This window comes from Anoplopoma fimbria, chromosome 9, assembly GCF_027596085.1.
Source record: "Anoplopoma fimbria isolate UVic2021 breed Golden Eagle Sablefish chromosome 9, Afim_UVic_2022, whole genome shotgun sequence".
NCBI lineage: Eukaryota > Metazoa > Chordata > Actinopteri > Perciformes > Anoplopomatidae > Anoplopoma > Anoplopoma fimbria.
The window spans coordinates 8,163,274-8,176,413 of NC_072457.1; the positions used below are offsets into that span (position 1 = coordinate 8,163,274).

A 13,140-nucleotide genomic window follows, 5' to 3' on the forward strand; every position below is an offset into this window, starting at 1 on the left:
TACTGAAATGTTGACCAATATGTAATCCTTCCAACCACTCCTCCCAACACCGACTGAAATAAAACCTGTGTTCGGCACTTTGCAGCACACTGCCATCATGTTTCTTTACCAGCTACTCAACTTCTTCTACGTAGCTTCCAAAAAGGAGGAAGACTCCAAACATGACCTGTCTCTTTACAAGCGTGGTGATTTATTAGAAGTCCCCAGGACCTTATTCACACATTTTGGGATCTACTTGGGTGGCAATCGTGTGGCTCATCTCATCCCGGACATCCTGCCTGCGATTTCTAGGAATAAATCTGCAATTGCGAAGATGGTAACAAATAACCGTCTCCTGCTGGGGGTTATCGCCAAGGTCGCCAGCGTCAGAGTGGACACGGTGGCAGATTTTTCGTACGGTTCAGAGATTCTGATCAACCACATGGACAGAGTGTGCAGCCAGCCACCTTTGGACGGGGACGAGGTGGCCAGAAGGGCCGAGAAACTCCTGGGCTCAGTCACATACAGCTTACTGTGGTACAACTGTGAACACTATGTCATGTACTGCAGATATGGAATGGCCATCAGCTACCAGACGTACCAGGTAGAGTCTCTGTTCAACATCATTTTCAATTTTTCCGTCCGTACTGTCCAAAAACATATATTTTCATCGCCAAATCAGCAATCCTCATCCTGTGAAAACATGCACTTCAATGTTTAACCAAAGCTAACATGACGCTCTAACAGTCTGAGTTTGTCATTCTAAGAAGGTACCTTCCAAAAGTACTTTATTTTTATTACAAAATTCCCTTTTTTGTTTGCCTTGACAAACTTTTCTTGCTGAGCATTGTTATTGCATTAAGACGGAATCTCTTCACGGTTGGCTACCAATTACTCATTTAGGGACATAAATAGGAGTTAGAATGGTTTTAGAGCAGATTTCCCAAAAATATATGTACCTATACTTTAATATAAGATCATTTAAAGTACTTTATCAAGTAAATCAGTTTGTGAATTTATATAAATCAATAATGATGTTATGGCTGACCAGCTTGTCAACAGCTTTTACTTGTTTTTTGCAATGATTTAAGTGTGATGTTAATTCTTGTGTGTCACGTCAAGTCTTGTCAAGTGTGTGATTCTTAGCATTCTGCAGACTATTGAATGAGATCGGTCACATGCAAAAGCCAAAGGTTTAAGGTTCATTGCACGTGTATCACTTGGAATGCCAACAATCCTTTTCACATGAATTTAGTGTTTACATGTATTGATGTAAAGTAGTGTTAATCCACAGTTAATGCATTTATGATTGAGTGTGTGATTCAGATTTACTGACTTTCTGTCACAAGAGGGGTAAATCTCACAGCCCAGTTGTTTACTTCAGTCTACTTGAGTGAAAATTAGCTTCAGTTATTCATGAGGCGAGTAGCTCCATCTAGTGTTACTTTACACCCAAATGACTTCCGTTCTGGAGCTAATGAAGTCCTTTACCCTTGATGGAAGACCTTCTACTGCACTGCTAATTTTGAGATAATTTGATCTTTAAAACACTAATTCTCACACTCTGTCTTCTAGTTCTGCACAGCAGTACGGAAGATTGTGTGCAGCAGGATGAGTGCCTATTTGACTGCACTGTGTGGAGTAGGAGCTGTGCTGTACGCGGGCTGCGTGACACCACTGACGGTTTTACCGACCCTGTTCATCTCATTCACCATCTGGATGGCAGCCTGACGGCCTCTGGCGGGACGGCTCATGAGAAAGACTCATTCAACACACTGGTGGAAGCTGAAATGAAGTCCTGTGGTTTAGCTGCATGACTAAAGTCATTGGGAAACAACGGAGTTCACTTCAATAAGAATGTCAGTATTTTACTTTTTACCTTCTTTGGATAATTATTGAATGTTTTTCTTTTGTCTGAATATGTTGCTCCTAATAGTCTTATTTCATAAGGTACTTAACATTAATGTTCACCAGGCTCTATTCAACATTCATTTCATTTAACAGTAGCAACTCATAGATTATAAATAGACTTTGACCGAGCACAGTGGCGAACTCAGGAAGACTGAGACAGAGAAATCCAGCAGGAGGAGACTGAAGGGGAATCATCATGGATGTTGCAGGATTATTTTTACTTTTCGGTGTGATATACTTTAAAAGGTTGCCTTGGACAAAGTGCAATGAGTTTTATCATAGTGGAATACAGTATAATTTTTTTAATATATAGTATAAGACAATTGTCAGATGTATTTGTCAGTCCATTAAACATGTCTTTCTACCTGCTTCCTGTCGTATTTATTGTATAGTACTTTTATCTCATTATATTCACTACTGCCATCAAAGTTAATTCCATTCTATTTTATTTTAGTTTCATTTTCAGTGTGTGATTTGCCTCATTGCAGTCCTGAAGTGTTTTTTTCCCTGGTGAAACCATGTAAAGCACTTTGTAGCTTTGTTTTGAAAAGTGCTGTATAAATAAAGTTTATCATTATTGTTATTATTACAACATTCCCTGGATTAAGAGAAAACATTTAAAATCAAAGAAATCCATGGGAACATACTGCTGAATACAGGCTTGGGATAAAATACCCATAAACAACTAAATTAGAGTTAAATGTTTTGCTCATGACTGCAGAGAATGTGGTCAACCTTCTGTGATTGTAATGACAACAAGAGTAGCGTGGCAACACTGAGAAACATTCTCAAATCATCTTTGAGCATTTCCCTTAAGAGTACAAAGCAAGCATGGAAATTGACCTGCTAATATATGCAGATCAACTGAGTTACATGTAAAGCAATGTAAACTTAGAAAAATGTTAACAACACCCAGAGGATATATATATATATACATACATATATAAATACATACATGTTTCTTAATAATAATTGAATTATTTGAAGAATCTGAGAATGTCCAAAGACAGTAGGCGTAAAAACATCCCAAAAAAAGCAGCCACTGGGTCATAACACTGCAGGAAGAGAAGACTAAAAGCTGGTATGCTACAGTTTGGGCAGCACAAGACTGGAATAACAAAAACAGTGCAGGTATGTGCTTTGGAGCAGATGAGGGCATTTGGAGCCGGTGTGCAGTTAGGAGAGGACCAGAGGTTAATTTATCTGGACATTTCAGAACAATTAAGCAGCAGGTTCTGTGGAGACAGGAGATTAGAAATCTTCACACTGGCAACAGCGCAAAGAATGAGCCGTAGTTTATCTCACTTTTCTTGGTTATTGTAGACTAACTGATTCTTGGTTATGGTGGCAACAAATAAAAACATAAAATTCAGACTATTTGTGTGATTTGGTTTACAAATATAACGCTGGTTCTATGAGAATGGGCTGTTAAAGGGAACATTTGTGTGAAACAGAACTGACTGTTGTTGTGTGCAAATGTAATGCAAAAACATTTGCAAATGTTTTAGGATGAAGGATCTGACGCCAAAGACCTTCTTGTACAGAGATGGGAGTTACAATCATCACTCCCAAATATGACCACCTGTTATCACGTGTCCGAAGTTCAATTTAAGTTTCATAATTCAGTAGCTACAATCCACATCCGTTAACACTCTTCAGTAAAAATATATTGAGTTAAGATTAGTTTGTTTAATACTATTTCCATGATGAAGTATGAACCTCCTGCTCCACATGTATTATAGGTTCTGAATTATCAGAAGCTCTTTGGCCTTAGCTCACATAAAAAAAACAAATGTACCTACAGTATGTCTAAAGTCTCTCGGGTCAAGCTGTCTAAATTAATCTCTGCCTTGAGCCAGAGCAACACAGGTAAAAGACCAGTGCCAATTAAAGATAATTGCCTTTCCATTACACCTCGGCGCTCATCATGCAGGGAAGCACTTTGTATTGATTCAACAGAGGCCGATGTAATGGGCTCCAGCCCCCTGGTTCTATTAGGTGGACTGCAGATGCACAGTCCTGCTGAGACTGAAGAGTTCTGAGTTTTGCCACCTCTCAAATTGACACCTTTCAGCTTTTTAGCATGGAATCACTGAGGGGAATCTGATTTTCATATCAATATTCCCATACAGTGTTTTTTTTTAAATTTAGATACATGGATCACATGGCTAATTTAAAAATCCCCCAGGTGTGTGTTGCCCTTTAAATTTTACGCTTGCAAATGTGGACTGTATGAATTCAACTAAATTGCCTGTTATTGAATCTTGGACCATGTAGACTCCACTTTCATGGGACAGTTGGACTGAGAGGATGGTGTCAAACAATTCCATATTTATGTCATTTTATCAGATCAGACACTGTGTTTATATTTGGCATACCACAAGATTCAGTATAGGTTTCAACAAATTTTCGGGTGTGTCTGGAGACACAGATCAAGATTGAAGTAAACACACCTAAAGAGGCATCCCTCAAGTGAAACCTGCACTTCCATTTGAAATATGATATACCTTTAATCTTCCATTGCATCTGAAATGGAGAACTCATTTTCCGAAGTCATTTCATTGTCTGTCATAGCATATCTGCATTTTTGTCCTAAGAAGGAGTGTCCATGTAATTGTGTTGCATTTCATCTCTCCTCTCTCTCCCCTCACTTTTTGTAATGTCTCTACTGCCACTATAAAAATAAAGCCTTGTTCATTTTCTATACATCAAATCTAATTACACCATTTGTAAAAGGGTTTTAATTCGGACACCTGAGTCAGCAAAACCTAAATGTAGACTACTATACAACCATGACATAATCTGAATTAACAGTGTGGATGCTTATTTTTCATTGAAAATGTGATAAAACGCACAACAGCATATAGCTAAAATTATGTGTGTGGAGTTTCCTTGGTTAACCACTACAACATGACATCATGCCCAGATGTGCAGTTTTACAAAGAACAGGTGACATTTGGTCAATAATTGTCCGTCCCCTGACATAAGGGCCCTATATAGTAGCTTAGCATATTAATGTCTCTGCTGTTCAGCATGACAAATGTGTTCAACATCCTCCACAGACACAATATGTAAGCCATTCATACCCCTGTTGGTTTATGATTTATGTATCACCTCAGATATCTCTGAAGCACAGTTCTGTTTAGATCAATAACCAATCTATCGCCTGTGTGGTCGTGTTCAGTTGTCAGCTCACTGCATGTTGTTATTTACGGCAGTGGATGAGTAATAATAATTTATAGGATGCAAGTTAAGACAAGGATTGCTATAACTCTACTATGAATAGGATCAATAAAGAATATTAAAAGAAAGGAGGAAATCCATTTAGAGTCATTGACATTCATGAACTGGAAAAGACATTGTACAGAAATAAATTACTTGAACTCTCATGAAATATATATAGTTTTATTATCCAGTTTAAAATTCTCATTAATCATTTGAAATAATTCTGCGGGGACTAAATTTGATTGTGAAACGCCAATAAAAATCAAAATGAGTTTGCCGTGAACCTACATGGTTTAACTTAGATTAAATGGCATTGTCTTTCTCTGACAGCTACTGCAATTTCATTTGTAGCACTGATCCCTCAAACCCGATCTCACTCCCAACTCATCAATTGCCGACAGTTAGTAAGTACCTCTCTGCATCTGATACCGATGCATGAAATAGATTCTGATAAGACCAACGAAAACCCACCTGCGTCATTGCTAGATGCTCAGAGCGTCTGACGCAGTATAAAGAGCGTGAAAGGGTGAATCAACCTTACACAGGACTTATGCAGGAGACCGGTGATCATGTCCTGAGCGAAGTACGCTGATATTTTGTTACATGAGTTGCAGACACAAGAATCATGTTAGATGAGGTAATGTGAGCCTCTGAGTGCAAAACATTGGTAGGGAAATTCACCTTACCATCCAGATGTTTTATCTCTGGATTTACCAAAACGGAGCTAAAAATAGAGTGAATATTGGTGTTACAGAAAAATCCAAATCCTGCTTTAAACATGCAAAATGTACTTTTCTTTTTTACCATTCCAGACATCTATTGGTTTCCATTCTTTTCTTTTTTGTATGAACATTTATTAACAGACTGTTAATTACTTCGGTGGGATCATGTCTGATGAACAAAAGCTGTCTGGAATTAAAGGAAAAACACATAAAAAAAATGTAAGATTGTGTAGAAAGTAGTCGGCAAAGATGTCGAATATAAACTGAAGTTGAAGAGCTGAAGGCTTAAAAACACATTGCTGTGATGCTTTAATGACGAGGGAAGAATAATTTGTTTGTTGACATTCACATTAAAACAAGGACATCATTTACAGTCTGCTCCACCTCCTAAAATCATCGGGACACTCTTGACATGCCCCTTCAATTCAGGATTTCCTGGTTTTTCTAATTACTTCCCCATCTGTGTAGTTGCACTATGGGCTAAGTGGGCTTTTGCCAAGGAGGCTGCATGACAGTAACTCAATTTTCCAATGGCCACATGGTGTCTTGGTTTGTAACAGTGGTGATCAAATTATTAGACCCAATTACCAGACACAAGCTAAACAGTTTGAAAAGGGGTCGGCAACATTGTCGTGCCCCTAAATGGTAAACAATCAGCATCATTGACCGTTATATAAAATGTGAAGGTTACTTCAAGTGAGGGTTTTAATGATGATGCAAATTGTGGGTCAACAAAGCTTTTTGCTTTAAATTCTCGATGTAACCTGGGTAGAAATGATACTGTTGTCATCGTCACTGAAACATTTTGTCAAAACTATAATGTGTTTTTTTATTTTCATTTTTTACTTTTATCTTGTCTTTCTTCTACTATGTCTCTTAGGCAAGACACTTAACCCTGAGTTGCTCCCGAAGGCTGTGCCATCGGTGTATGAATGGGTGTGAATGATTAGATAGACCCTGATGGGCAGGTGGAACCTTGCATGGTAGCCCCAGTGTATGAATGGGTATGAAAGGGTGAATGATTAGTAATGTAAAAGCGCTTTGAGTGGTCGGAAGACTAGAAAAGCGCTATACAAGTACAGTCCATTTACCATTTACCATCTTGTGTGCACTTTAACTCTACGCTGCTGTAAGCCTGCAAATTTCCCCGCTGCGGGACTAATAAAGGATTATTTTATCTTATCTTATGTTGGCAGACTCATAATTGCCTCATGTGTTAGTCTGGCAAGCTGAGGATGAATGTCACCTCGGCTTTCACCTTGAGCTCAAAACGTTGGAAAGACGCAAACCTAGCCATGTGTACACTTATGTATTCAACACCTCTTCAAGACTCACATTTAATCAGGCCTTTAGGTGACATTATGTTTGCATTAGCTGCTGGCAATCATGCTATTTCTTCAAAAGACATTTAGAAAAATCATGTATTCATGGTTCCAATTATTACTACTTGAAATCAGTTAATCAGTTTGTCCTTTTACTTCCAAGCTTTTTTTCTTTTAATGAGCAGGAAATTATCACCAAACCCCTGTTGCTCTGCACAGGTGAAGAAAAAAAACAAAACCCACAGTGCTACTTTGATTTAATGATATTTGTAATTCTTGTTTGAAACATCTCTCCATTGGATTAGATCGATTTTCTTACACTGTTGGCAGGGGCGCCGAAAAGGGGGGGTAAAGGAGACGGATTCTAGGGGCCCATGATGGAGGGGGGCCCAGAGAGGCCCCTAATGATGATGAAATTATCATGCTGTTCTTCTTTCACAAATATGGTAATGATAGTCAAAAATACCATTAAAATGCATAATTGTATGTAAAATAGCATCAAAAATTTTTGCCGCTGTGTTGGGGGCCCTGTAAAGATTCTTTTCATGGGGCCCAAAATCCCTAGCAGCGCCCCTGACTGTTGGTTATTAAGTGAGAGTCAAACACAAATGCTAAAATTTTCACCCCACATTTCGTTTGCTATTCCAGCACGAGCATAGAGAGAAAGTACCTCCCTCAGAGAGAAAGTACACCACAATAACGAGACATCCTCTCTAAGGTGGAGGATGTCGGTGGAGGAAGGACGTGTTTCCTCTCTCTAACTCAAACCCGCCTCATCTGTCGGTCTCTCGCAGCCTCGCAGGGGTCAGGTACGGTGATGTGCTCCGTGCGCACTGGCCAATGGTGCGCACTTTGCTGCGTTGTTCCTCCATGAAGAAGAAGATCAGTCCGTCGGTGCCTGAGTGGTTCATATTGTTCTGGTTTTGTGGATACAACAGGAACGATAAGAAGCATGTCAAAAGCTGTCACTAAACTTTACCGCAGGACGAAACAATGAGAGGAATCTGAAAATCTCCACAGATGGAGGTGAGTCAAAAAAAAAGAAGCGTGATTTTGATATTACCGGACAATGTTTTTTGTCAGTGGGAGAAACTGAGCTCGAGCCTGTTGTTTCACTGAACATGCTTGCTTATGATATCTCCTGATCCACGTCATTTTTCTCATCGCTCCTGATAAGGTTAAGTAGTTACTAATTCATTTAAGATTTCCTGTCAAGCATCAGGTTGTCACTCTTGATATTCACAGATTCAGGTTTATCTCATAAAATAGATTAAGTGAAAATATTAGTTTTCAAATATTATCAAATGTCACTGCTAAATCTATATTTTAAGGAGAATGCTTTAGTCCTGTATATGTGTTACTATGGTTCATATACCCTCAGTGTAAGAGTCCAATATCTTTTTAAAGGGAAAATCCACAGTAAAACAATATACATCATGCTTTTTTTTTTATAGTGAAAGTGGAGTTTGGAGTGACTGACAGTATTATGTCATAGATGTTTTGTTTGAGTTTTATTTGTTGATAGCTATATGGATTGGAACTGTGCCCATTACAACAAATTCCCCTCGGCTGCTTTCAGTTTGTCCATGGCTTTTGTTGTATATGTGAATCAGTTTAGGATCAGTCTCCTGCAGTGTGTTTAGCTCAAGACTTCAAATTTACAAATCAACAATGTGCTGTCCAATATTTGAGATATTGAAGGTGTTTAATCTACAGATTATGGTGGATTTCTTTGGCACAAATAAACTTGGTATTTTGAATACACCTTCCCTTATCTTAATAGTATTGTGCGCTTGTGGTTTGAACATGCATATCATAAAACATAGTTGATCTTACACTGTAATGCAAGATATATATTTAGAATCTATTGAAATCTTATTCTCCTTCTCCTTGTCCTGTCCTCTGCATCTTCCTCTATCCAATCACCTGCATGTCCACCGTCACCACATCTATAAACCTCTTTTCCTCTGGCCTGGCAGTTCCATCTTCAGCATCCTTCTCCCCATATACCCAACATCTCTCCTTTTCAGATGACCAAACCATCTGTCATCCAACCTAAACTGTCCCTGTAATACACCCATTACTAATCTGTTCCAAACTCTTCACTCCCATTGAAAATCTTAGCATCTTCAATTTAGCCACCTCCAGCTCTGTTGACATCTACACATATATATTGTAAAAAGGGTCAATTATATTCATTTATTGTAATGTTTTTTAAATGCCAAAATAAAAAACATTGTTTATATACTGTAGATGCCACCTTTTTGTTTTTAGAGAGATAATTAAAAAAAAATTGCCAGAATGTTGCCATTTAATTAATACATTTAATTTAAATCTTGGTCACATTTTGTGTATTCATAGCTGTCCATCTTTTTACAGAGTGACTTATGGGGACCGTTCGCCATGGATACAGCAGATCAAGTCAACACCACTCAAGTGGAAGATTCACTTGGACTTAAATCTTCCAACTGCTGCTCAACTGACCGCACCCTGAACGATGAGAACTTTCTGGAGCTGGACGACAGCACCAAGCGGGTCGGAGTCCAAGTTATTCTAATCCTTGCCTACAGCACAATCATATTGTTTGGAGTCATTGGAAACTCCTTAGTGATATATGTCGTCTTCAAGTTTAAGGCTCTTCGGACCGTCACCAATTTCTTCATCGTGAACCTGGCTGTGGCCGACCTTCTGGTGAACACGCTGTGTTTGCCTTTCACCCTGGTCTACACTCTGGATGGCGAGTGGAAGTTTGGTCAGGTGTTGTGCTTCATGCTGCCCTGCGCTCAAGGCCTGGCAGTGCACGTGTCCACCATCACCATGAACGTCATTGCGCTGGACCGCCACAGGAGCATCGTCTACCACATGGAGACCAAGATGTCCAAAGAGATGTGCGCCGTGGTCATCATCGTCACGTGGGCCGTCAGCGCCCTGTTGGCCAGCCCGCTCGCCATCTTCAGGGAGTACGGGACGTTTGACCTTTCCCCGGAAGAGTCCATTCAGGTGTGCACGGAGAAGTGGCCCGGCAGCAGCACCAACGGAAGCATCTACAGTATAGCAGCGCTTCTTATTCAGTACGGTCTACCTCTGGCCATCAACTGCGTTGCCTACATCCGCATCTGGAGTAAGCTGAAGAATCACATGACTTACGGAGGTGGAAACGACCGCCAACAGCGCAAGAAGAAGACCACGAAGATGCTGCTGACCATGGTGGTGGTCTTCGCCGTCAGCTGGTTGCCTTTCCATGCGTTCCAGTTGGCCATTGACATCGACAGCACCGTGTTGTATATGAAGGACTTCAAGCTGCTTTTCACGGTGTTCCACATTGTGGCGATGTGCTCGACGTTTGTCAATCCCATCCTGTACGGGTGGATGAACAACAACTACCGGGCGGCTTTTTTGTCCGTTTGCAAGTGTTACCAGCCGTTCACTTCCAGGTCAAAGCGCTCCAGAGGCAGAGTGATACAAAAAAAATTTGATAGGGTTCATACTGATTGCAAATCAACAAATGTCTCCACACCCAATCTTATCCCATTTTGCTCCCCTCTCCCCTAACGAGGTCCTCGACCTTGTTACATCTAACCGCCCCACCACGTGCTCCCTTGACCCGATCCCCTCCCCTCTTCTTCAGTCTATTGCCACTGAACTCCTTCCTTTCCTCACCCACCTCATCGACACATCTCTCGTCTCGGGATGCTTTCCCTCGGCTTTCAAGACTGCCAGAGTCACCCCCCTTCTGAAAAAACCATCACTTGACCCCTCTGATGTCAAGAACTTCAGACCGGTTTCTCTTCTACCCTTTCTATCCAAAACACTTGAACGCGCTGTCTCTAAACAACTGTCTTCCTACCTCCACCAGAACAACCTCTTGGACCCCCACCAGTCCGGGTTCAAGGTGGGTCACTCGTCAGAGACGGCCCTCCTTGCGGTGACAGAGTCGCTTCACGCTGCGAGAGCGAACTCTCTCTCCTCTGTCCTGATTCTCCTGGACCTGTCAGCGGCGTTTGACACGGTGAACCACCAGATCCTCCTCTCCACCCTCGAGGGGATGGGCGTCTCAGGCTCTGCACTCTCCCTGCTTGCATCCTACCTGACAGGCCGATCCTACCAGGTGACATGGAGGGGGCCGTGTCAGAACCACGCACGCTGACTACGGGGGTTCCACAAGGCTCAGTTCTGGGCCCCCTTCTCTTCTCGCTCTACACAACATCTCTGGGTTCTGTTATTCGCTCGCATGACTTCTCTTACCATTGTTATGCCGATGACACCCAGCTGGTCTTGTCATTTCCTCCCGGTGACACCCAAGTGGAGGCACGCATTGCTGCGTGCTTGGCTGACATCTCGAAGTGGATGGCGACACACCACCTGAAGCTGAACCTGGACAAAACCGAGCTACTCTTCCTCCCGGGGAAGGGTTGCCCGCACCGAGACCTGTCCATCACCATTGATGATGCCGTGGTGACGCCAACTCGGACTGTGAGGAATCTGGGTGTGACCCTGGACGACCAACTGTCGTTCTCAGCAAACATTGCATCGGTCACACGCTCCTGCAGATTCCTCCTCTACAACATCAGGAGGATTCGCCCCTTCCTCACTGAGGAGACGGCGCAGGTGCTCATCCAGGCTCTGGTCATCTCCCGCCTGGACTACTGCAACTCACTACTTGCTGGAGCCCCGGCGTCGGCCATCAGACCCCTGGAGCTTGTCCAGAAAGCTGCAGCACGTCTGGTGTTCAATCGCCCCAAGTTCTCTCACACAACTTCCCTTCTCCGTTCTCTACACTGGCTCCCTGTAAGAGCTCGCATCCAGTTTAAGACTCTGGTGCTAGCCTACAGGGCAGTGAAAGGAACAGCTCCTTCCTATCTCCAGGCCTTGGTCAAGCCCTACACCCCCGCCCGACCACTTCCCGCTCTGCTGCCTCGGGGCGATTGGTTGCCCCGTCGCTCAGAGGTCCCTGCGGCCGATCCACCCGGTCACAGCTTTTTTCTGTCCTGGCCCCTCAGTGGTGGAATGAACTCCCCACTGACGTCAGGACAGCAGAGTCGCTGCCCATCTTTAGGCGCAGGCTGAAAACTCACCTCTTCAAGAAGTACTACCCTGAGCCTTCCTCGTAGCACTTATTGCAGTCGTATTAGTTGTTGCACTTACTGTATTCGTATCAGTTCGCTGCACTTATTGAATTTGTATTTGTTTACTGCACTTATCCTATTCGTAGTAGTTTGTAGCACTTACTATATTCGGATTAGTCTGTTGCAATTATTGTTTTCGTAGTAACTTGCCTCTGCACTATACTTTTGCTCTGGCTTATGCTTTGAGATGCTTGTTTAAGAAAGGAGATGCACTTATGACTTCTGGTGACTAGTAGTTCTCTTGAATACCTATGTTGAATACACTTCCTGTAAGTCGCTTTGGATAAAAGCGTCTGCTAAATGACTGTAATGTAATGTAATGTAATGTAATGTTTAGGTGCTCTATCAAAGACGGTTCATTGTTTATCATGAGTGGAAATCTTTGTATTTGGTTTTGTGTGGGCATTTTGAGGTATATTGAAGTTAATATATGGGTTTGAAGAAACTACCTAAACATCTAAAAAAGAGCCTCGACCTCAAAGTTACTTAACTGACATTACTAACACTGCGACAAAGGAAGATCACAGTAACTCTCATTTCAATCAAAACTTGTCATCTCACAATATATATATGATTAAACTATGATGGGTATTCCCAGTCTGTTGATGCAGTTTGTCTGGCTTGTCTCTTTATATTTTTGCAGGTTGTTCCTTCTGATGTATCAAATGATTTAAATTTAAATTTCGACCACATATGATTCAACCTTCGGAACTCGGTTAATCCCATGCCAAAAATGTTAATACAGCCCTCTGAGTCGCCTTCAGTTATTACCTTGTGTTCAGAGAAATGAGCAACAGTAAGTCCTTTGCAAACTTTTTTTTGTCTTGCCTTAACCTCTCAGGCTGCAAACAGTCG

The 13,140-nt window shown here is 41.6% G+C and overlaps 2 protein-coding genes across 2 annotated transcripts; both read left to right on the forward strand.

The window, feature by feature from the left end:
• Nucleotides 1-95: 95 nt before the first annotated feature.
• Nucleotides 96-2,259, forward strand: si:dkey-30k22.5 (lecithin retinol acyltransferase family protein). Its single transcript, XM_054605010.1, has 2 exons — nucleotides 96-583; nucleotides 1,555-2,259. The coding sequence occupies exons 1-2, from the start codon at nucleotides 98-100 to the stop codon at nucleotides 1,708-1,710; spliced, it is 642 nt and encodes a 213-aa protein (XP_054460985.1). The 5' UTR covers nucleotides 96-97; the 3' UTR covers nucleotides 1,711-2,259.
• A 7,279-nt stretch (nucleotides 2,260-9,538) lies between these two features.
• npy2r (neuropeptide Y receptor Y2) lies at nucleotides 9,539-10,711 on the forward strand. Its single transcript, XM_054603763.1, has one exon. It carries the CDS (start codon nucleotides 9,563-9,565, stop codon nucleotides 10,709-10,711), a length of 1,149 nt encoding a protein of 382 aa, XP_054459738.1. The 5' UTR covers nucleotides 9,539-9,562.
• The last annotated feature ends 2,429 nt before the right edge of the window (nucleotides 10,712-13,140 follow it).

Coding starts and splice junctions, on each gene's coding strand:
- npy2r (XM_054603763.1), top strand. CDS start 9,563: ATGGATACAGCAGATCAAGTCAACACCACTCAAGTGGAAGATTCACTT.
- si:dkey-30k22.5 (XM_054605010.1), top strand. CDS start 98: ATGTTTCTTTACCAGCTACTCAACTTCTTCTACGTAGCTTCCAAAAAG. Junction 584..1,554: donor TCAGCTACCAGACGTACCAG/GTAGAGTCTCTG, acceptor TCTGTCTTCTAG/TTCTGCACAGCAGTACGGAA.